This window comes from Cimex lectularius, unplaced genomic scaffold (genome assembly GCF_000648675.2).
Source record: "Cimex lectularius strain Harlan isolate CLEC.00 unplaced genomic scaffold, Clec_2.1 scaffold199, whole genome shotgun sequence".
Lineage (NCBI taxonomy): Eukaryota > Metazoa > Arthropoda > Insecta > Hemiptera > Cimicidae > Cimex > Cimex lectularius.
Genome location: NW_019392740.1, coordinates 224,056 through 245,361, shown reverse-complemented (window position 1 = coordinate 245,361; position 21,306 = coordinate 224,056). Strand labels below are relative to the sequence as shown.

The window sequence follows — 21,306 nt, the reverse complement described above, 5'->3', positions numbered from 1 at the left end:
CTAACTTCTAAATAATTTGTTTGTCGGTAAACCGAAGCAATTTCAAATATTTTCTCTGAGCATTTCATCTAGACATTGCCATCTGTGATGAAGTGCTCCAATCAAACTCCGTCAATAGATGATGCCTCAACTACTCTTCACTGCCAGTCTTCCGTATTATATGTGCAAAAATTGCTACCTGAACAATATTTATTATTATAATGATTATTTATTATAAACATTGACTAATCAATTTTTAAAAACACGTTAAAATTAAGAGAATGTGTATACTTATTTGGATTGAGTTCTTACCAAATCACCCTGGTTGATTGTTATTATATATAACTATTATATATACTTTTTATATATAACAGTTATGTTAATATATTATTTATATAACTCGGTTGATTAAAATATCTTTTATTTTAATGATTATGATCACAGACAGCCGATTTTTTAAATTTAACCATTTCTTTGAAAGTTTTTTTAAACAATTGTTCCGCTGTTATATAAAATTGTTTTTTTGTAATATCATGTGAATTAGTAGGACAGATATATGCTTCTAATTTCTGGACAATGATATTTCAGCAGATACCAGCCAAGAAAGTTACATTGCTCTTGATATGTGTCTTAGAAACAACTTTTGAGACGAAATGTGTACATGATTATAGTGTAACTTTAGCACATGGCACAAAAGATGATAGATCCCTATTTTCTGATTTATTGCCTGTTTATTTTTAACTTAATGAATAATAAAAACCAAACAATTTGTACAAGTAATTAAGTTTTACTTTTGTTGTCTAGCTGTAAATGTGTAAAAAAAATATTCATTATTAATTGCTGGAAAACTTTGTTCATAATTAGCTTCAAGTTAAATTTTGTGATAAAATTGGTTTAAAAAAGCTTGGCTGTTTGTGAGCAAAATCTAGAAAATCGAATCTTATCTCGATGGTAAAACATTTAGATGGCGATGATTTTTGACGATGATGAAGATTCATGATACCAACAATTTTTATTGTAAATTGAAATCTCCTTCAGTTTAATTTAACAAAAACTGGAGGATAGTAGAAAGGGAGAAAAAGAAAGAGAGAGAGAGAGAGAGAGAGAGAGAGAGAGAGAGGAGAGAGTGAGAGAAGTGATAGAGAAAAAGTGACAACTTAACTCCTTTTTATTTATACTATGTGTACATTTTTCTCCTTCCTTACATAATGAACACTATGTTTTATCATAATAATTAGTACATTTACAGTCCATCAAATGCATCATCACATATTTATAAATTGAGTAGGAATTTATTTAACTAGCTTCAATATTTTTTGTTCTAATGTTTCCTATTGAGTTTTCTTGTTCTATATTTAAATTTCCATTTAAATTATTGAAATTACATGTTCCTTCAACTATAAATGATTTGTTGTTTTATGTTTTATTACCCTTAATCTGTTGTTTACACCTCTATTGTTGTGATCGTGAACACAATAAAAGAACTGAAATTCTTTATATAAACTTTACAAATTTTTTTAAAAATACATAGCAATGTTCAATTTTTCAGTTGATCTATTTGCACTTTATCATTATTTTTACAATGATTTATGTCTGTACAGTTGAAGTAATACCTTGTAAAAATACATAAAATACATATCTATCCTTAGTAATTTGATTTTCTTTTCTATTCAAAATTTGAATTATTTTTGTGGTCAGATTTCAAATTATCAAGAGTCAACTGTAATTGTTTATTACTGAGCACAAAATCCTAATTCGTTTCAATAAGCTTTTTCAACTAGCTAACTGCAATAAGAATTTTTTTAATTGTATAATTTGTGTATTATTTTATTGTTAAAAAATTATTATTAGAATTTGTAAGCCCTTACACGGATTAGGTTTTATGGATACCTATACTCTCAATTTGTTATAACGTGCAATACATGAAATTTTGTAATAAGAACAATGTATTATTTTTGTCGTTATATCAATATTTCAATAAAGTTGGTAAGGAAAAAAATTCAATGTAAAACATTGGTTAATGTATAAAACATCTGACGAAGTCCAAATTTTTGTCTTACAAAAATAAAAAATAGATAAATATCCTCTTAGTTTGTGATGTAGAATTTTGAGTGAAAATTTTCTAACATGGGCACAAGGTAATAATTATCTTTATTTATCATCTATTGTGATAGTTATCATCTAAATTAATGGCCTTTTAGAATATTTTAAGCAATAAAAATCTCTGCTGATACAAAATTATTAAGTATTATTAATTTTATAAACAAAAGCAGGAAGATGCAGTAGAAAACAACAAGACTTCTATTTCAATCAACAGATAATTCTAACCATATGGTTCAACAATTTAAAAACTCATAAATATTCAACATGCTCAAAAATTATAATTATCATTGATGAACTAAATAAATGTATGATTTTATTTTGGCTTCTTAAATAACTTTTGCCTCTTTAGTCTTGTACAACTGTAATTTGTTGATGTTTTTCTTTCTTGTAAAAAAATGGAGTGTTCACTTATCATTTTTTTTTTANGATATGTGTGTGTGTGTGTGTGTGGTGGGTCCATGTGTCAGGGGCTCCTCTGTCTCCTCCTGTAAAAACCATTATAGTTAAACTACTATGGAAAAGTCCACAACCTCAGGAGGTCTGGGGCTTTGGCCCTGAGGTCACTCTGTGGTACCCTCATCAGCAAAAATTCACCAGATCACTAGCCCGTGTCCAACTAGGAATATTTGGAATATACACTGCTCCACAAAACATGCGGCTCACTTAGTTTTTTTTTTTTATTAATTGGTGAACTTCATTGACTGATTCCTGTCATGGAACTACTGAGAGCGACAGAACCAAGGGATGATAAGATTTTTGTTAATCCAAGCTCTTCACAACACCAATTCTACTGCTTCTGAGACCTCCCACCAGCTGTGAATCGCAAGCAATGTCAATGTTTCTGCCAAGACTAAATTTATACCCCAGGAGGCCAGCAAGTGCCGATAAATCATTGAACGGCCTGAATGGAGTTTTCTAGAGAACATCAGAATTGGACAGAAAATAATTGGAGAAATCCGTTCTCTGATGATTTTTGCTGTTATCTCCACATGTTGGTCAAAGAGTCTACCGAAGCCTGGTGAACATTACACACCATGCAACATGACTGGTATGGTGTAATTCGGAGGTGGCTCGGTGATGGTTTAGGTAGGCATATATCTGGAATATAAGGAAAGGATTGATTGGAGGAGAATAGGTTTTAAAGAATTTCTGAACTGGTCGAGAGAGCTGTTAAAGAAGTCGATATTATTATTAATTATGTTTCCAAATCTGTGCAGTCTATTGATAGGAGAATGGTATAGGTAGTTGAAGGAGTAGAGTAGAGTTAGTGGGTATGTGGGAATTTATTAGTTATAACTTAGGGGAATATATTTTTGTTTTGTTTTTGCCTGTCTAAGGGCGTCTGATTTCTGCCAAGTGCCAGTTGTCAGTGCCAGTAGTCAAATCATTTTCAAGTTCGATTTTTTCAATCGAATAATCGATGCTCAGTGACAAATGAAAAATAACATCGTCGAGCAGACAGGTTTCATGTATGTTATTATGTTACAGATATTTGGAAAAACGATTGTTTCCACTGTGCTGGGGAAGAATGAGAGTCGCTTTTTAGCTCCTAGCAATTGAATTTTCGCTTTTCGATTGTATTAACGGCCGGTTGTTCATTAAATCCGACCCTGTCGCAAAATACAAACGTTTTCATTTTACAGATAAACAACAACAAATTGATAATGTTCGATTTTAAAATTTTTTTTCACACCTTCTTCTCACCCTCGCTTTACATGTTACAACGGACTGTATGGGTAAATCCTTACACATTATCCCAGTAGATAATTTCGTCTAGCTGTTCTAATATTTATTTTATATTCTTTTATAGGAAAAATACAGTCCGAATGAATGGGAAAAGATTGGTGATAATCTGGTAAACATAGTATGTGTCCACTTTATGATAATTACTATATGAATTTGTATTTGCTTATTTTGAACCATGTCACTTAAAACAAAAAATTTATGACAATATTTCTTGTTTTAGATAAAGCAAATACTTAGTATAAGTCTTAAAAGTGCTTTTAATATGAAGGTAGTTCTAGACATGCGGGATTCACTGAAAGCCGAGCAAAGGTTTGCCGAATCCCGACTAGCGGGGACAGTGCTCGGTTATTCTCCGAGTAACAATATTCAATGCTCGCCTTGCTCATCTGATTGTCGTTTTTCTTGTCCACTTTAAAGTGTACAAATAGTCGTGAGGTAATCGGACTCAAAGTATCCACATATTTGGGATGTAGATGTGTATGGTCGGGGTGTAATATATTGCGCACTTTAAGAGCTATTGTATCCCTCGTTCTCTGCCTAAAGCACACGGTGAGTCCTAGTTCATCAAGGAACTTGATTTACTTAGGCCTGGTTTCAGTGGTTGATCTCTTTTACGGTTACGTTGTGGTTATCGTGCAGATGCCAAGTTAGCTGTATTGAGCTTGATCTTAATGAACTGCTAAAAGGTTATGGGGGTTCCTTTCTGCCCGACATTTTAAGATGGTGCGTTACTTTGTCTTTCTTGTGAATCTCAAGCATGGTATGTTGTTTCCCTTCATCTACAAAGTGTCCCAAAACACTTCTTCCTGTGGGCAAGTGTAGCACCACAGTTTTTTAATAGGTGTGTTGGTGTCTCCTCTGCCTCTGTGCAGAATCTGCATGTGCCGTCTTGGATTATTCCAATCTTTAAATGTCCATTTAGCTTACAGTGTCCTGCTTAGAATCTGTTAAGATTTGCAGTTTTTTCCTGCCTCCTTTGAGACATTCTATAACTTCTTTCCTTCCGAAATTTGTTAGGAGATTCTTGGATTGTTTATGCCAATAAGTGAATTCCATTGTTCCTTCATTTTCTTTTTGTCTTTCTGTCTGAGGTACTCATTGATAGTGTGCCACCGGGGTCTTATCAGCAGTGTAGCAGCTCCTTTCCTTGCAAGGGCGTCCGCTTTCTCATCGCCTTCTACGAGTCTTGGGACCCAGCAGAGGCTGACTTTGTTCTGCGTACCTAATAAGTTTAATTTAGTTTTGCAGTTCAACAACATCTTTGAACTAATGATACTTGAGCTTAGTGCTTTGATGGTTACTTGGCTATCTGACATGGTAGCTATGTTCTTGTTTTTGTACCCTTTAGTCAAGTTGAAATGAGTATATCTCTTGATTGCATGGACTTCAGCTTGGAAGGTACTGGTGTGCTTTCCCATGGGTTCTGAGTCGTTCCAGGACCAAATACCCCTACCACTGTACCATCTTGTGTTCTAGATCCATCTGTGAAGCAAAAGATGGCGCCATTCTTAAAGGAGGTGTTTTCCTCTCATTCCCTTTCTTTTTGGTACTTAGGTTTATTTAGAAAATAAATTCAAACATCCTATACATCCCTTGGAGCCATGAGTATCGGATGGTCCTTCATTATTTTGTTGCTCTCTCTCCATTTTAGTTTTATTCCTGTTGGAGGTTTGTCTTTAATGATACATATAATAGTTTTCTGATATGTCCTCATTATCTTGTGGTGTAGAGGGATTAATCCCAATATTTTTTCCATACCAACTGTGGGTCATGTTATTGCTCTCGTTATGCAGATGCATGCAAGTTTATGTATTTTTGTGAGTTCTTTTCTTTTATTTACTTGTTCTGCTTTATTGGCCCAGGCTATGGCTCCATATGTAAGAATAAGTTTTACCATCATGATATATATCCTAAGCAAGTTTCTGGTCTTCATCCCCAGTTTTTCCCTGCTATTCTTCTGCACACCATCAAAGCTCGTGTCTCCTTCATAATGGTGGAGCTCAATGTGTTTCTTAAACGTCACTGTTTTATCTAATGTGATGCCCAAATATTTGACCTCTTTTTTTATTTCTATCACAGTGTTATTGAGTGATATTTGCCTCATGTGATCCAGTTTTCTTTTCTGTGTAAAAGCAACTTTGGTTTTTCATTAGGATTGATTCCTAAGTCAGCGGTTTTACACCATACTTCTGTGATTTTTAGCCCCTCTTGGATTATGTCACAGAGAGTTTCCTCGAATTTTCTCCTGGTGGTCAGGCTATGTCATTCGCGTAGCCCTGACACCCTTATCCCTTTATGGCTCAGAGTTTCGAGAAGTTCATCAACTGTTAGGCTCCATAGAAGAGGTGGCAATACCTTTGGTTGTGCTGACTTGTACAGTTCCTGTTCACATATTTGGGAACTGTACTGTACTTGTATCAACTGTAATCATCAGTGAACATTAATTATTTTTTGAAAATGAACAATTCCTAACTGGTGTAGATATGTATTAATGAAAGAACAACATAGAATTGTTTCGATTAGGAATGGATTAGTCCAATATGACAGCCTTGGAGTTCCTTGGTCTGTACCAATCTGAACCAATAATTTGGATCGCTTCTCTTCCAAATCACAAAAATCGGAATGACTTTTCGATGCATGGAACAGATGTTGTTAGGTCGGGCAAGAATATTCTGTGACTATAGTTTTGACATTTTTACTGTTGCCCTACATCTTCATGGAGGCCAAGCACAGTAATAAGAAGGCTCTTAACCGAAATTGGAATTTCACCAAAAGAAGACCTGCAGTAATCCCTTGTTGTAGCAGTAGGAAATAACATTATCTGGTCAGGCTGCATAAATAAATATCTGGGCTTAACCACGGATAGCAGCTTGATGTTGACTAGGCATGTGGCAGATAGAATAGTCAAAACTGCTATCAGGTTGCTGATTTGTCTACAGCATGCATTAACATTCCATGCTTCTGTACATGTGCCTTGCTTAAAGCATCACTTGCCAGTCTAACTCCGACATGTTTCAAGAGATCCAAAATAAGTTTTTGTGGTTTGTACAATAAGGATCAGGATTGGGCACCTCCACAAGATGACCAAATAAAGACCATTGCCATGGAGGTGAAGTCAAGAATGCTACATTTCTTAAGCAGATGTGCTGCCAGCAGAAATGCCCTGTTATATTACTATCATTCCTGACCAGTAGATGTACATAATTTTTATTTATTAATTTACTTGTGCCCTCAAAATCTATTTTGTGAATTCTCCTTGCTAAATGAGTTTATTTTCAACTTTTTCCCACTTATCAAAAACCTCACTGTAACTATTTACTAAAATTTAAACAATCTAATGACTTTCTGGTTGTAATTAAAGTGGCCCCTCACTCAAATTTGTAATTATTTACTAAATTAAAATAAAAAACAAAACTAAAACAGTTTCACTATTGTCCATAGTAAGTTGAGGACTTGCACTGCACTTGGCAAATACGTATATGCTGTTTCCACATAAACTGGATGGTTGTACGAACCTTGTACGTATAAATAGGCACTCTATTTGGCGAATGCCAATCAGAGCATCTCGAGACTTGGCAAATGTTCAGCAGCATTTAGTGAATACCACATGTCTGGAGCCACCTTAAGAGGTGTTGGTCTTTTTTTTAAGTTATTTAATTTTTTAATACAGCATTGGAAAGTACAGATACTTTCCAATGTAAAATTGTACATTATATATCTCAATTGTTACATTTACAATATCAGTTTGCAACATATCAGGAAACAAAACTCAAATTTTTACTTATTCCATTAAATTCCAACAATAAGGAACAAATTAACTTTGCTTTTTAATTGTTTTTCTTCTAAAAGTTACTTCTTTTTAAAGATCATGTAGGTTACTTTTTTCTGTTGTTAAGAACCTGAAAGCCTGAAAGGTGTACCTGAAATATTGTCAAGATTTTTTATATTCTAGAGAAAGCAGGGCTACTTTGAAATATATTCATCTTATAAAAAAAGACTCATGGTTGTAACTGTTCTTAAAAAAATAAAATAATAATAATAATAAATCTACTGATTGGGTTTTGAGTACCAAAACAGCCTAAGCAGTAGTAGTTTGGATAGTTTGATTTATACATTGTAATATTGATTTTTGTTATTTACTAACTTTATAACCCAGTATTGGCAGGAGGACAATAAAAAGTGTTATTTCTCTTTTTTGTAAATCCTGATGCCCATTATTTGTTATATAACCATTTTAGAGTCTCTAAACCCGCCCGGCACTAATAAAAAAAATTTGAAATTTTTATCGAAATCGGTTTTGTAGTATTCGTTTTTAATCATTAACACACATATGAACATTCACTTATATATATATATATTTTTTTTTTTGAGCATAAAATGATTACTCTTTCTTTGATTTGAAGTATCGTGTCTGAACACCCTCAAGTATTGTAAAGAACGTTGAAATTAAAAATATTTTGGCATTTATTGGTTAAAAATGGACTGTGGTGGTCATGCTGTTAAGGTGTATGCACTATAATAGTGGTTCTGGGTTCTAATCCCAGCATTGCCCTTGGAGTTCTATAATTAAAGAAAAGAAAAAGTTAATCCATATTTGCTTAGTGTGGTCATAATTAATCAAATTAATTATTCCAATTAATTATTCTTTTTATCTAAGGTTTTAGTGGAGATGAAAAATTAGTGTCATAAACGAGATCCAAACCGACGACCTTTAGCTAAATACGCTGCTGTTCTTACCATTTAAGCTACCATGACTTCGATCCCCTTGGAGCCGAAGGTTGTGGATCGAATCCCGCTTATCTCACTAATTTTTCACCTCAACAAAAACCTTAGATTAAAAATAATAATAATTAGAAAAAAAAAGTATTGAGATTGCCCACAGCACCAAATGTGGAGTTGGGTGTTAAACCTTCTTGTGTGACAGGAATTAGATTATTGGTCACAAAATAGGTATATAGCAATAAAATGTAAATTACACGCAAAAGGGCTTTTTATAAAACTATGGGGAGCAGAATATTCCAACATTAATGGTAGAAATTACTGACTACTTGGCCAACATGTCAACCCCAAATCCTCTCAGCCATATTATATATATACAATATAATATTATAACAATGATAAATATGAACGTATAGTATTATTATTGCATTTTCTGATAGGTTCCTGTAATATGACCTTATTGAAGCAGGTCTATTTCAGGTCAATAGAAATTAAAAGCTTTATGTTGAAATTTTGTTCTGCATAATAATAGTCAATAATATTGAACATCAATCACTGTAATGAAAATTGACACCCAAAGAATAAAATTTCATTTATTTTCAATCATATATAATACTTTGTATTCAGTTTTTTTATTATATTATATTCCTGTGCAATCATTTATTGTTGGTTTTGTTCAATTTTTCAGATACTTGTCTTTTACAAAATTGGCGTGTATAGCTCACCCATATTAGCAACTTATATGTACCGTCGTGGATACATGACACCCGAAACTCTCTTAACTCTCAGTAAAGTCAGCTTGGGTATTGGTGTCATTATGGGATCGTCTTATTGCATCAGAAGCTACGGTAGAGCGTCAAATGATAAATATAAGACTTTCTTGAGCAGACTCAATATGTCGAGCAGCAAGGGAAAGGATGGCTTGGTAAGTTGGAATAAAAAGAAAATTTATTCTTTTGAAATTTATTCATTTTTTATCAGAATGAAATCAAGCGTTATGATTTTGACTTCAACTATTGGCCTATTGAGTACGAATACAAGGAAGGGTGAGTTCTTTATTTATTTATTTTGACAAAATTATATATCATTTTAATTTGCAGTCTGAGGCAAAAACCTTCCGAAACCAAAGGCTGGAGGAGTTCGTTATCTAGTCTAATCTACAGTCCTTGCTCATTACTTGGCTACTTTGTCCTTCATACTTTTGGTATTCGTATGATTTACCCTGGTTCAACAACAATTTTAAATTTTATCTTGAGTATGTTTTATTTATTTTTTCATTTTTTATTTTTCGTGATTCACTTTATAACACATAAACATTTGTACATTTTTAAAGGTGCGGCTTTGATGGATGGCCGGAAAGTTTTGATTGAGAATAAACGAGGCGAGCGCTTTAAACTAAAAACTGTAGATGGTAATTTTATCGACACAATGTTTGTCGACAAGAGAAGTCTTGGGTGAATATTTTAAAGTATTTGACTATATTTAAATCTCTTATTCCCTGTGTGTTGAGAGTGATTGTATTTATTAGCATGAATATGTGATGTGAGATAGTTGATGGGGGAGTATCGAGTACCCCATCAATCTCAATTAGGTTAGTTGTATAATATGTGTAAAAGTTGTGTTGAGAGTGAATGTATTTATTAGCATGAATATGTGATGTGAGAGGGTGGATGGAGGAATATCGAGTACCCCATCAATCTCAATTAGGTTAGTTGTATAATATGTGTAAAGGTTGAGAGTGAATGTATTTATTAGCATGAATATGTGATATGAGAGGGTTGATGGCGGAATATTGCTTACCCTGTTGACCCTTAATTAGGTCAGTTGGTTAGGGATGGTTATCTCAACTTGTTAACAATGAGTTAATATTCACAATATATTAGTTGTTTTTTTCTAACAATTTTTCCTACCGTCTTAATTAAATTTATTAATGGAATGTTCATGCGTGCGACACATTTGTTTTCTAGTGGGGAAAAAGCAAACGTCCTGGTTGTTTGTTCGGAAGGCAATGCAGGATTTTACGAAAGTGGGATCATGCTCACTGCAGTTGACGCAGGCTATTCTGTTTTGGGCTGGAATCATCCCGGCTTTGGTTGCAGTACAGTGAGTAATTTATAAATTTTGAAAATTTTTCAGGCTGCATCACATTCGATACGAGAGAAAAAGCGGAGGAAAACTCTCAAAATTTTTCTGACTGCTTTACCATTTAGTTCGGTCCAAAACTAACAGAAAAACTAATTGAGGTTTTTAGTTGAGATAAAAAAGTCAGTGTCACGAGCGGGATTCGAATCCACCATCTTCGGCTAGATAGCGGTGTATCTAGCTGAAGATCTTGGTTCGAATCCCGCTTGTGACATTGACTTTTTTATCTCAACTAAAAACCTCAATTAATTGAAAGATATTAATTGGTCAAGCGGACCATGAAAACTAGTGAATTTAACAGAAAAATGTTGGAAGTAAGAAAATCCATCGATCCGTCTAGAAAAAGCCAAGGAAGAGTCCAAAAAAATTTCTGACTATTTAACCATTTAGTTCGATTGTAAACTAATGTAAAAATGTTGGAAGTAAAAAAAATCGGAAGAATGGTCTAGAAGTTATAAGAGGAAAAGCAGAGGAAAACTCAGAAAATTTTTTGACTAGTTTCCTACCTACTTCGGTTCAAAATGTGGAAAAACGTTGGAAGTAAAAAATCCATCGAGCCTTCTACGAGATATAAGAGGAAAAGTGGAGGAAAACTCGGAAGTAGTGAGGCTTCTTCATTCATTGTTCTTTCTTTTTGATCATGATTGTTTTTTTCTACTGTTCCCTCACTGGGCCACGAATATTCTACAGTAGTTTTTTCTAGACTATGTTTTAGGAAAACTAGCATCCACTATTAGCCCAGGATGTTAGATAATCGATATATTTAGATGTGGCAAATCTATGGCCATGATAACTGTTTAGACAATGAAAATTTGATAAAATAATCTTGTATGTGGACTCTTGATGTCCACATCTAAATTTATGGTGTTTTCTGATTCACTATTGGCCACCTAAGCCTAGCCTCTTGTACATCAAAGACAGCTGCAGATTTAAAGCAAATCATGTGAATAATACATTTCAATTACTAAAATACATTGAAGTGAGTTATAGAATAATTTTTGGCTGTAAACAAGTAAAATAATTGTCTTAACTCCTTAGCAAAATCAGCAAGGAGACAAAAAGAAACTCAGCTGAGTCAGAAGTCGGCGATTTGTAAAATCCTTGAACATTTTTGAGTCTTTGGAAGTCATCAACAGTTCCTAGATGGATCCCAACTCCAGTTTTGATTTGGAGAAGCTCTAACAGCTCATATCCTTATTTTTCAAGTTTTGATAGAAAGTGTCCTCTACCAGTACCGTTACCTTATATAATCAAATAGTCATTAAAAAATGTAAAATAACTATTTGACTGTTTATTATCCATGTTATCACATAGTTCAAAGAAGATTGATAGATCAGCATTTAATTAGACATATTGTGCCTTTTGTACAAGTTTCTATCTTTGAAAAAGAGGAAATAATCCTCAAAAGGATGAGATGAAATAAAGTGATTTTCTCACTTTCCATCAATCCACCAACTGGTAAAACCCACGGTCATCTGATTTATATTGTTAAATTATCTTTGGTTATGTCATCGTCTTTTCCTTGACTTACACAAATTGAGGAATTTTCTGTATAGTCTTGTATTTCCAAAACCACTCTTTCTTTTTAATCTAAAATTAGATCAAGATTTTCTTCCCTAATTTAATAATACTTATTTAGGGGATGCCTTACCCAGACCAGGAACAGAATGCAATCGATACAGTCATGCAATTCTCCATAATGGGACTTGGCTTCAGTCCTGAAAACATTATTCTTTATGGATGGAGTATAGGCGGTTATTCTGTCTCATGGGCTGCCATGCATTACCCTCGTGTTAAGGGTGTTGTGAGTTGTTTCTAAAAGTTAAACTTATAAATTTTAATGTTTATAATAAATAACCCATATTAATATGTTCAATTTAAGATATTAGATGCTACTTTTGATGACATCCTCCCATTGGCTTTAAACCAGATGCCAGAATTTCTCGAGTCACTGGTACGTCTCACCATTCGGAGCTATGCAGATCTTAACGTTTCAAGGCTGCTAGTTGAATATCCTGGCCCGATCAAGCTGATCCGAAGAACAGAAGATGAGGTCATCTGCATCATGTCAGTTTGAATTATGGCTTTTCCCTTTTTCAATTTCTACATTTCTACTTTTTAGACCAGGTGAAATATCAACAAATCGAGGCAATTTCCTCTTAAAGAAGCTCTTAAAGAGGAGGTATCCAGCGTTATTCACAGAGAATTCTGAACACGCTCTTCAAGACTGGTTTGAGACTTCTGGTTCATCGAAGGGTGAGTTAAAAACAAAAAGGAATTATTTCATTGTTTATTTGTGTTGTTCAAGCAGGACAAATACATTGAGAGTAATTGTTAAGAAATTTGATACATCCTTTACTTTCTTTGGAGTATTTGTAGCCATATACACACTTAAATATTCTAATCGAAAGACAGTTAGTTATCCTCACAAGTATACTCTTTTCGATGACTGTTTTTGGATTGATAATTGGAAATGGTTCTTCATCAATCACCTTAAAAAACATATATATTGAATGATCAGTGTACAGAACACATTATAAAATTATCCACATTTGAGAATGTGTCTATTTTTTAAAGAAAAAAGATTCAGGTAAAATTGTTTATAAAAGGTTCATTTCATAATATGTTAAACCGACAATAATTTAAGTTTGAAGCTAGGAATAAACTTTTTAAAATAATTTCTTTCATCCTAGCCGAAAATTGTGAAATTTATGATTGGCATAATGAAAAATAATACCTGAAGCCTGCAAGCTGGTTTTACTGGCTGATGAAGTTCACATTGATAAAAATGACAATCAGACCCAGGGTACTTTTTTCTAACAAGAATCCAATCAACACAAGGGTTCCTTCCTTCAAATTCAACTGGTATTTTTGGGGCTTGAATTATAAATAGTTTGTAATTACTTAATAAAAACTTTCTTCTATATAAAACTTACTATCCTCTCTTTTTTGAGATTTGAATTGATCTATAAATAGTGGAATCGCATTCAACAGAAGAGACAGTAATGGCATAATATGAGATGAGATTGAATAGTTACCGGTCTGGATTAATGCCATTTTAGGCTCATCATTTGCCACCTTTTCTAAAATTAAATATGTTAATTATGCTTAGCTACATAAGTAACTTTTGTTACCTGTTGTTATTTGGCTATCTTCAAGAAGATGGCATTTACAATTACCAAAGATTGAGAGTAGTAAAATAATCATTGGTAGAAAGGCTGCCGCCTCCATTACAAACTGGGTTTAAACCTCTAGTGACCTTTCATTAATATACTTGCTGGGGTCATCCTATTTTGTATTTAAGTGGTGCTCAATTCTTCTTCTACCCTTCCTCTCAGTAATATAAAAAAGACAAATACATATATCAATAATTTCTTTAGCATTTTATTTTATAGAAAAAAGTTCATTTGGAAGTTTTCAACTTTTAAATTGTTTAATATCTTGTTATTTTGTTGGCAAGAAAAAATTACTCTTTTTTTTCTCTGAAGGCTCAATTGGTCTCTAAGGATTGATTGGTGGCTCTGTTCCCAGTCCTTCCTGATTGTAGCTATATTTACATATCATTATTCCAGGCATTTGAGGCTAATCCTCACATAGAATAGTATCATTTTCCAACTTTTCCAACAGCAATTATTATTTGACTAATTAATTGAATTAAAATGAAAGATAAAATAATCATTCATTATGATCAGCGACCAGATTTTTATGGAGTAAAGATTGCCAAAATATGCCATAAAATGTTCAGTTGAAAGCCCTGAAATATGCAATAATATGCAGTATTAATACATTAAAATATGCGATGATATGCTGTAAACCAGTTTTTTTACTATCATAGTAATTTTACACAGAAATATAGATAATTAAACAAAATAGATACTAAAACTTTCTAAAACTAAAAATATTCACAAGTATTTAGAGGTTTTTCCTCCCCAACTACGAGGATATTTGAACCCTCGGGGTGCCAGTGTTAAAAAAAAAAAGAAGCCCATTTGTAAGTATGGTGGGTTCGAATGCAGGGCCACTAGATTCGAACCAGGCACCTTTACAGCAATGAGTACAGTGTCAACACCTAAACCGTTGCAGCCATCAACACCCTAGTGTTTATTTACATTTAACAAAAATATTTTTGCACTTACGTAATTAAATTATATATTTTAATACTAATTGAGTATAATTAATGTTAAGTAACTAAAGTACTTCTCTAAATTGTATCCTGTGAAATTGTGTCTGCGTTCACTTAAAATTTGTGTTTATATTGAATATTGAAATAATACCTAAGAATGGGTTTTATATTCTTTTGTCAGTATTGCTTCATCTTCTCTTACTGTCATTGTCATTGTGGCCTGTTTCAGTTTTCTTTGAATTAAACCAATTTTTCATCAATTTATTTTTTTACAGATTTTTTTTAATGCTTCCCCCGAAAACCAATATAATATAATATTTTAAATATTTTGTACAATAAATGCGATTTTAAAAATGCTTCAAATGTGCAATATTGTTCAAATATGCAATTTTATGCGATATTCAAAATATGCAAAAATATGCTCTATAAAATTTAACCTTCAGCTTCCTTGATACATGATTCGGATAGATAATTGATTTCCTCGGACGTGGCAAACAAAATATACAACTGCATAAAAATCCGATCTCTAATCATGATGATAGTAAAACAATAGTCATAAGAATATCAGGGGTGGTGTACTGATTGCTGTGAAGAAGTTCATCTGTTCCCGATTATCGCTTTCACAAGTTTCTATATTGTTGAAAAACTTCATCAAAATTAAAATCAACAATATTCTAAGCTCAGCTGTTTATCTACTATTTTTATTATTAATAAAGACAACCAATTTTTTTTTTTTTTTTTTAATTTTCTGACAAGACCTCTCTGGGCGTACGGTTGTGAAGTGTGGGGCTCAACCAAGGATTCTAATTCCCAGCGTCTCCAATCAATCCAATCTAAAATTCTCCGTCAAATTATAAATGCTCCTTTTTACGTTTCAAATTACACTACAAAGACCTAATACATCTTATTTGTACATGAACTCATCAAAATCCGATATAAAAAATTTCATCAATCGCTGAACACACACAGTAATCTATTCGTACGAAATTTATCACTTCCAACCCTACCTAAAAATCCTCCAAGACGATTGAAGCGAAAGTGGCCCTGAGACCTCATTGTGTGAAGATTGAATAAGATATCAGTGTGAAGGAGTGTTACCACTGGGCAACTTCTCCTACAAGAGCCTCAAATTATAATTCAATATATACGAACATATTTACTTAATACATCACTTGTAGTTATAAATACCAAATAAATGTAATAAAAAAATATTAAAAAATCATTTTCTGACACTAACTGCTAATTTCAACTTTATATTGATAGCTGATTTCAATTTGAAAAGGACAGTCTGTGTTAATTTAATTTTACTAATGCTAATATTATCTTGGTATGAGGGGTGTGGATAAGCACTAACTGTATGCATTACTTTTTAGTTATATACTTTTTAATTTAGAAATCGTGAGATGCGGTCTGGTGTGATGTAGGTTTCAGAAAAACATTTTCTTTATCGTGCCAAAGTTTCGATCTTTATTGAGATAATCTTCAGGGCCTGGGATTTACAAACATTGTTTACATATAACAATTACATTTTGGATGTGGAAAAGTGAATTTATACAATGCAAAATATTTTTTTTTTATATATTCAATCAAAGTATTTCTACACATTCAAAGTGTTTGTCTTCTGTGTAATTGTGCCATTCTTGCGTGTCGTGTCAAGAGTGCCAGTGAGATTTTGCTATTTTGTGTTTATATACGTTGGATTTTGGAGAGGTGGGGAAGGATGTCGGTATAGAAAAGACATTTTTGTATAAGGCGTTGGCTTCTTTGAGGTGAAAAGAGCCGACAAAGGGAAAAAATGTGTTGGTAATGGTTTAGCCAGATTATCCTTTCAGGATTATATAGAAAGGGATAAATAGGAAAAGGAAAGCTAAATTAGCTAAATTGTGTGCATTACCTACTGATGGAACTTTCTTTTATGTAATTAGTTTATTTATATTTATGTGTTCGTGGGATGAGAGCTGGGAAACATAGTAACTTATGTTTCAAAAGTTAAACAAAAGTTACTTATGTAGCTAAGCATAATTAACATATTTAATTTTAGAAAAGGTGGCAAATGATGAGCCTAAAATGGCATTAATCCAGACCGGTAACTATTCAATCTCATCTCATATTATGCCATTACTGTCTCTTCTGTTGAATGCGATTCCACTATTTATAGATCAATTCAAATCTCAAAAAAGAGAGGATAGTAAGTTTTATATAGAAGAAAGTTTTTATTAAGTAATTACAAACTATTTATAATTCAAGCCCCAAAAATACCAGTTGAATTTGAAGGAAGGAACCCTTGTGTTGATTGGATTCTTGTTAGAAAAAAGTACCCTGGGTCTGATTGAAGTTTAATTTGGAAATTAAAAAAGTTTAAAGTGAGGCTTTTTTAAAGCCCATTTGTAAGTATGTCAGGTTTAAATGCAAGGCCGCTGGATTCGAAACCGGGATCTTTATCTTACAGTGATGAGCACCGTATCAACGCCTAAACTATTGTGGCCATCGACGCCCCTATTCACAAATTTATAAAGAAAGATGAGATCGAGGTAAATTCTTCTCTTTTCTGAATTTAAGATATAAAAGGAATCGAAAATATTAAAGAAGTCATGTATAGCCCGGGGAATTTTAAGCTTATAAGCTGCATATCTTAGAAGTTTATTCTGAACCCTTTCAATTTTTTGAATTTTAAGAAAAATGATAAAGAAAATTATTGCAAAAAATCAGAACTGTTATGATGGAAATTTTCTTCTTTGCCAAGGAATCCACAGGTTGTGATATTCTAACTTCAAGTATAAAAAAACTTCCACCAATGTTACTTCTATCATCTCAAGAGAAGCCCAGGTCCAGCTTATCCAAGAAAAAAAAAACATTTATGCTTCTGAGTCAGTATTAAGAAAAGAAAAAAAAATCGAACTTTGTTTAAATAATTTATCATAATGCAAACAAAGATTTTCACTCAGTCTGTAAGAGACAAAAAGAAATACTTATTGACAATTTGCAATAAATTCAAAAAGGTCAAGGATTTGAAGAAGTTTTGAAACCTTATCAACAGCTTTTGACAAAGAAACTTAAACTGTTGAACCAATTTTTCTTTGGATATATATAACATTTTGAACTACCTCCAAAGAACTGTTATTACATATTATTGTATTATTCTCTTCTCAGTGTTGATGTTTATGTTCTAGCTAGTGTACTTGAAAACTATGAAGTAGATGAGAACATCTGCCAAGGGTTGCTTGCGGACTACAGAACTAGCCATGGCGATGAGTACCCATATACTTTGCTTGGCAAAGAATCACCTGAAGAGTTGAAAATTGCACTTCTTCTTTATCTCGTAATATCTTATCATTTTTTCTAAATTATATATATATATATATATTTATATTTGGTTTTTCAGGCTGGGAAATACATGGAGGACTTCTCTTCGACACACTGTACACCCTTACCTTCTAGAATTTTTTCAAACCTGACAAACTTTTAAAAGTGTTTCTCTGAATGGTAATTGTTCTAATTATCCTTCGCAAAATTAAATTTGCTCAATTAACAGGCATAATAAATTTTGAACGCAACACGTTGATTTGAATGGGTCCGTTATTCCACATTTTAAGGTCATTAAATTACACTACCTTTAATTTAAAATGTCTTCTCTAAAACACCAAATTTTGTTTTATTAATGTTTTGTAAAATTATTTTATTATTTACATGCATTTATTCAATGACTATTTTTCATCTGAACCCGTCCATGTTTTTGTCCAAATTGAGATGTCCTTTATTGAAAAGAATTAAACAATTTTCTTTTATATGTTTGTCATTAAAAAAAGGTAAAGGACCAGCTTGGGAATGCACAAAGGTTCCCTGAGCTAATTAGCCCCAGATCCCTGCAGAGTTTGGTCTTTCCACAAGTTTGTAAATGATGACTTATCGAAAAGGGATCTGTTTTTGTTTTTCCCCGGTAAATGACAGTTTCAAATTGTGAGTAAGGTAGAGCCTTTGTGAACCTTAAGAAGTAGTAAGTAGTACATTAGTTATTTTAGACATAAACACAATCAGCACAATTTAAAAAATATATATGTGTGTGTGTATGTACATTTTTCTTTGGACATTATGGGCTGTTGCCCATCCTCAGCATCTAAATTTATGTAAAACACATTTTTAGAATTTCTTACATTTCACAGGAAACTAGTAACATTTTTTTATATACACCTATTTCTGCAGTATGTTGTACAACAGTTAAAATAAGTGCTCTTTTTTAGAAAGATTTTTTATTTTATTGAAAGCAAAGATAGTGGTACCATGTGGTTTGTTTACTCATTTATTTAGTTAACATAATCGGAGATTTATGATTGTTTATTTTGATCTTCCAAGTTGCTGTCCAAATATCGATGATAGATGTTTTCCATCCATGCTAGATTACTTGCAAATGGTAACGTACAGGGTCTAAGATGCCACATTATGTTTTTTCGAACAAATCAGAGTATTAGTCTTGCCTAATTTGGTACAATCTTTCCAAAAGGTGAGGTCAAAAGCTCAACATGTTGTCTTGGGTTGTTGTTTTTATGTTCCCTCGTAAAAATGAACGCAATTATAAATGAAAACGGGTATAATTTAACACAACACAGGACAAGTCACAATGTGATCTCAAAACAGCGTAATTCTCCATCTTCATGAGACGAGATTTTTTTTTTTTTTAATGAAAGGGAAATAAAGAGGGAATAGAAATGATGAATGATGGAGTGAGTGCGGTGTTCAATCCTTTTTAAAAAGGATTGAGAGGGAATGTAAATTCAAGTTGCTGTTAATAAATAAGAAAATGAAACTGGGGAAGCGGAAAAACAACTGTGAGTTAAAAAGGATGATCAACTTTATCACTTGTAAGCCTTGGCGTGGCTATGTATTTCTTATAATAATAAGGCTTGGCTATAATATTTCTTCTTTATATGCGAAAGGTGGCAATTTTTATTTTAATTAATTAATTAATTTTTTAACGAGCCTGCATGTAGGACTTCCCTATCCCACTTTTGATGTAAGAAAATAATTGAAATGAACGCAGTTATAACTGAAAGGAAGTATAATTTGACACAATGCAGGTCGAGGGTAGGTGAGATCTGGTCACAATGCGATATTGAATCAGCGTAATTCTGAATTTCTGTGACAAGAGTATTTTTTTTTTTTAATGATCAAAATGAAGAGGGATTACAAATTCAACTTGCAGATTTCCAAACTAAGTTGATAAACAGGCCGAAAATAGTCCAAGGAAGACCTTATGGGAAAAAAATGATACTGGGTTAGCAGAACAATTTTTTTAAGCCATCAAAATGAAAGTAGAAAGAATAGTAATTATAAAATCTATTTGCAAAGTTCAAAGCTGAGTTAATAAATAAGTATAGCAAAGTCCAATGGTGAATAACACATCACAAAAACTAATGTTACCAAATGGTGAAAGCAGGCAATTTTTTTAAACTAGTCCACATAATAAACAAGTATAACAAAGTTCAATTGTGAATTCCACAAATCATAAAAACATAACTAATAATGTTACAAAACGGCGAAAGTAGGCAAAATCTTTGTGTTGCAGGTTGGGTTCTGTAATATTTCTTTTTTTTACGCAAAGGGAGGTAATTTTTTTTTATTACTAACTAGATCGCATATAGGACTTTACTATCCCACTTTTGATGTAAGAGAATAATTGAAGTGTACGCAGTTATAAACGAAAGGAGGTATACTTTGACACAACGCTGGTCAAGGGTGGTGAGGTCTGGTCGCAATGTGATCTCAATTCTCTCTTCGTCGGCTCGCTTATCTCCGCCCTCTTTTGTTGTCTAGTCTTACCCACAAGGCATGATAAATTCCAACACAATACCTCTAAGAATAAAGATGAACGTACAACAGACCAACACAGGAAGGATAGGCAGACTAGAACGATCGGTTACAACCAAATTACAGGTTCATCAACCCACAAAGATATCCCACAATATGTTTTTATCTTACAGAGCTTTCTGTATAAATTGGTAATATGTATCCTGATTACATTGAATGCTTGGCTCTAAATACAAACTGGTTGCTTGGTTTTATAATGCTACGCACAAAGACAGTTCAAGTTCAAAATTTTCAGCAGTAGACTCTGTGTCTTCCTTCCAGCTGTATTCTTTTCTCAAATTTCGCATATATAAAAATCTAAAATGTAAAAGGATCAAAATGATAAAAACCATTAACCAATTAAGATTACGTGCAGTTTATAACAAGCTTTTCCGGACACTCGCTGACAGTTCAACTTATGAAATAGATGTATTTGTGTTAACTATCTCAGACAGAAGAAGTCAGGTTGTTAAAAAATTATTAACAATCAAAACCATTTATTTACAATATTGTGAAAAAATTATGTTAACATTTCATAACTATTTTATCATGAGAAATCCGCATGGCTAGATCGAGATATTCCTTCAATGTTTTCTCCAGGGTATTTTCAACCTTAAAAACAATTAATTAATAATTAAATGTTTTAAAAAAGT

At 32.8% G+C, this 21,306-nt stretch overlaps 3 protein-coding genes across 6 annotated transcripts in view; 1 reads left to right on the top strand and 2 right to left on the bottom strand.

Moving 5' to 3' along the window:
* The first annotated feature begins 2,022 nt into the window (after positions 1-2,022).
* The window catches only part of LOC106663465 (protein ABHD16A), a 20,877-nt gene continuing 1,593 nt past the window's right edge, over positions 2,023-21,306 (top strand). Inside the window, exons 1-12 of one of the 3 annotated variants that reach the window (XM_014388320.2) lie at positions 3,537-3,818; positions 3,893-3,946; positions 9,236-9,472; positions 9,529-9,593; positions 9,648-9,802; positions 9,881-10,001; positions 10,515-10,650; positions 12,329-12,493; positions 12,572-12,756; positions 12,812-12,945; positions 17,983-18,131; positions 18,195-18,295. In XM_014388320.2, coding sequence (XP_014243806.1) covers positions 3,747-3,818; positions 3,893-3,946; positions 9,236-9,472; positions 9,529-9,593; positions 9,648-9,802; positions 9,881-10,001; positions 10,515-10,650; positions 12,329-12,493; positions 12,572-12,756; positions 12,812-12,945; positions 17,983-18,131; positions 18,195-18,278 — 1,557 coding nt within the window. In that variant the 5' untranslated portion in view covers positions 3,537-3,746 and the 3' untranslated portion in view covers positions 18,279-18,295. Of the gene's footprint in view, positions 2,118-3,536; positions 3,819-3,892; positions 3,947-9,235; positions 9,473-9,528; positions 9,594-9,647; positions 9,803-9,880; positions 10,002-10,514; positions 10,651-12,328; positions 12,494-12,571; positions 12,757-12,811; positions 12,946-17,982; positions 18,132-18,194; positions 18,381-21,306 lie in introns of those variants that run through there. The other 2 variants (XM_014388319.2, XM_014388322.1) reach the window with 2 other exon arrangements.
* Positions 12,962-14,034, bottom strand: LOC112126966. 2 transcript variants are annotated; one of them, XM_024227076.1, is made up of 4 exons: positions 13,824-14,034; positions 13,626-13,772; positions 13,427-13,566; positions 12,962-13,181 (listed from the first exon to the last, which is right to left on the bottom strand). In XM_024227076.1, exons 1-4 carry the CDS (start codon positions 13,918-13,920, stop codon positions 12,993-12,995), a joined length of 573 nt encoding a protein of 190 aa, XP_024082844.1. In that variant the 5' UTR covers positions 13,921-14,034; the 3' UTR covers positions 12,962-12,992. The 2 variants fall into 2 exon arrangements, with proteins under 2 accessions (XP_024082844.1, XP_024082845.1); XM_024227077.1 differs by having other exon boundaries at positions 13,869-14,034.
* Positions 21,120-21,306, bottom strand: part of LOC106663464 (nuclear pore complex protein Nup160 homolog) — a 12,889-nt gene continuing 12,702 nt past the window's right edge. Inside the window, exon 21 of the mRNA XM_014388318.2 lies at positions 21,120-21,265. Within this exon, the coding sequence (XP_014243804.1) occupies positions 21,179-21,265 (87 nt within the window). The 3' untranslated portion in view covers positions 21,120-21,178. The remainder of the gene's footprint in view (positions 21,266-21,306) is intronic.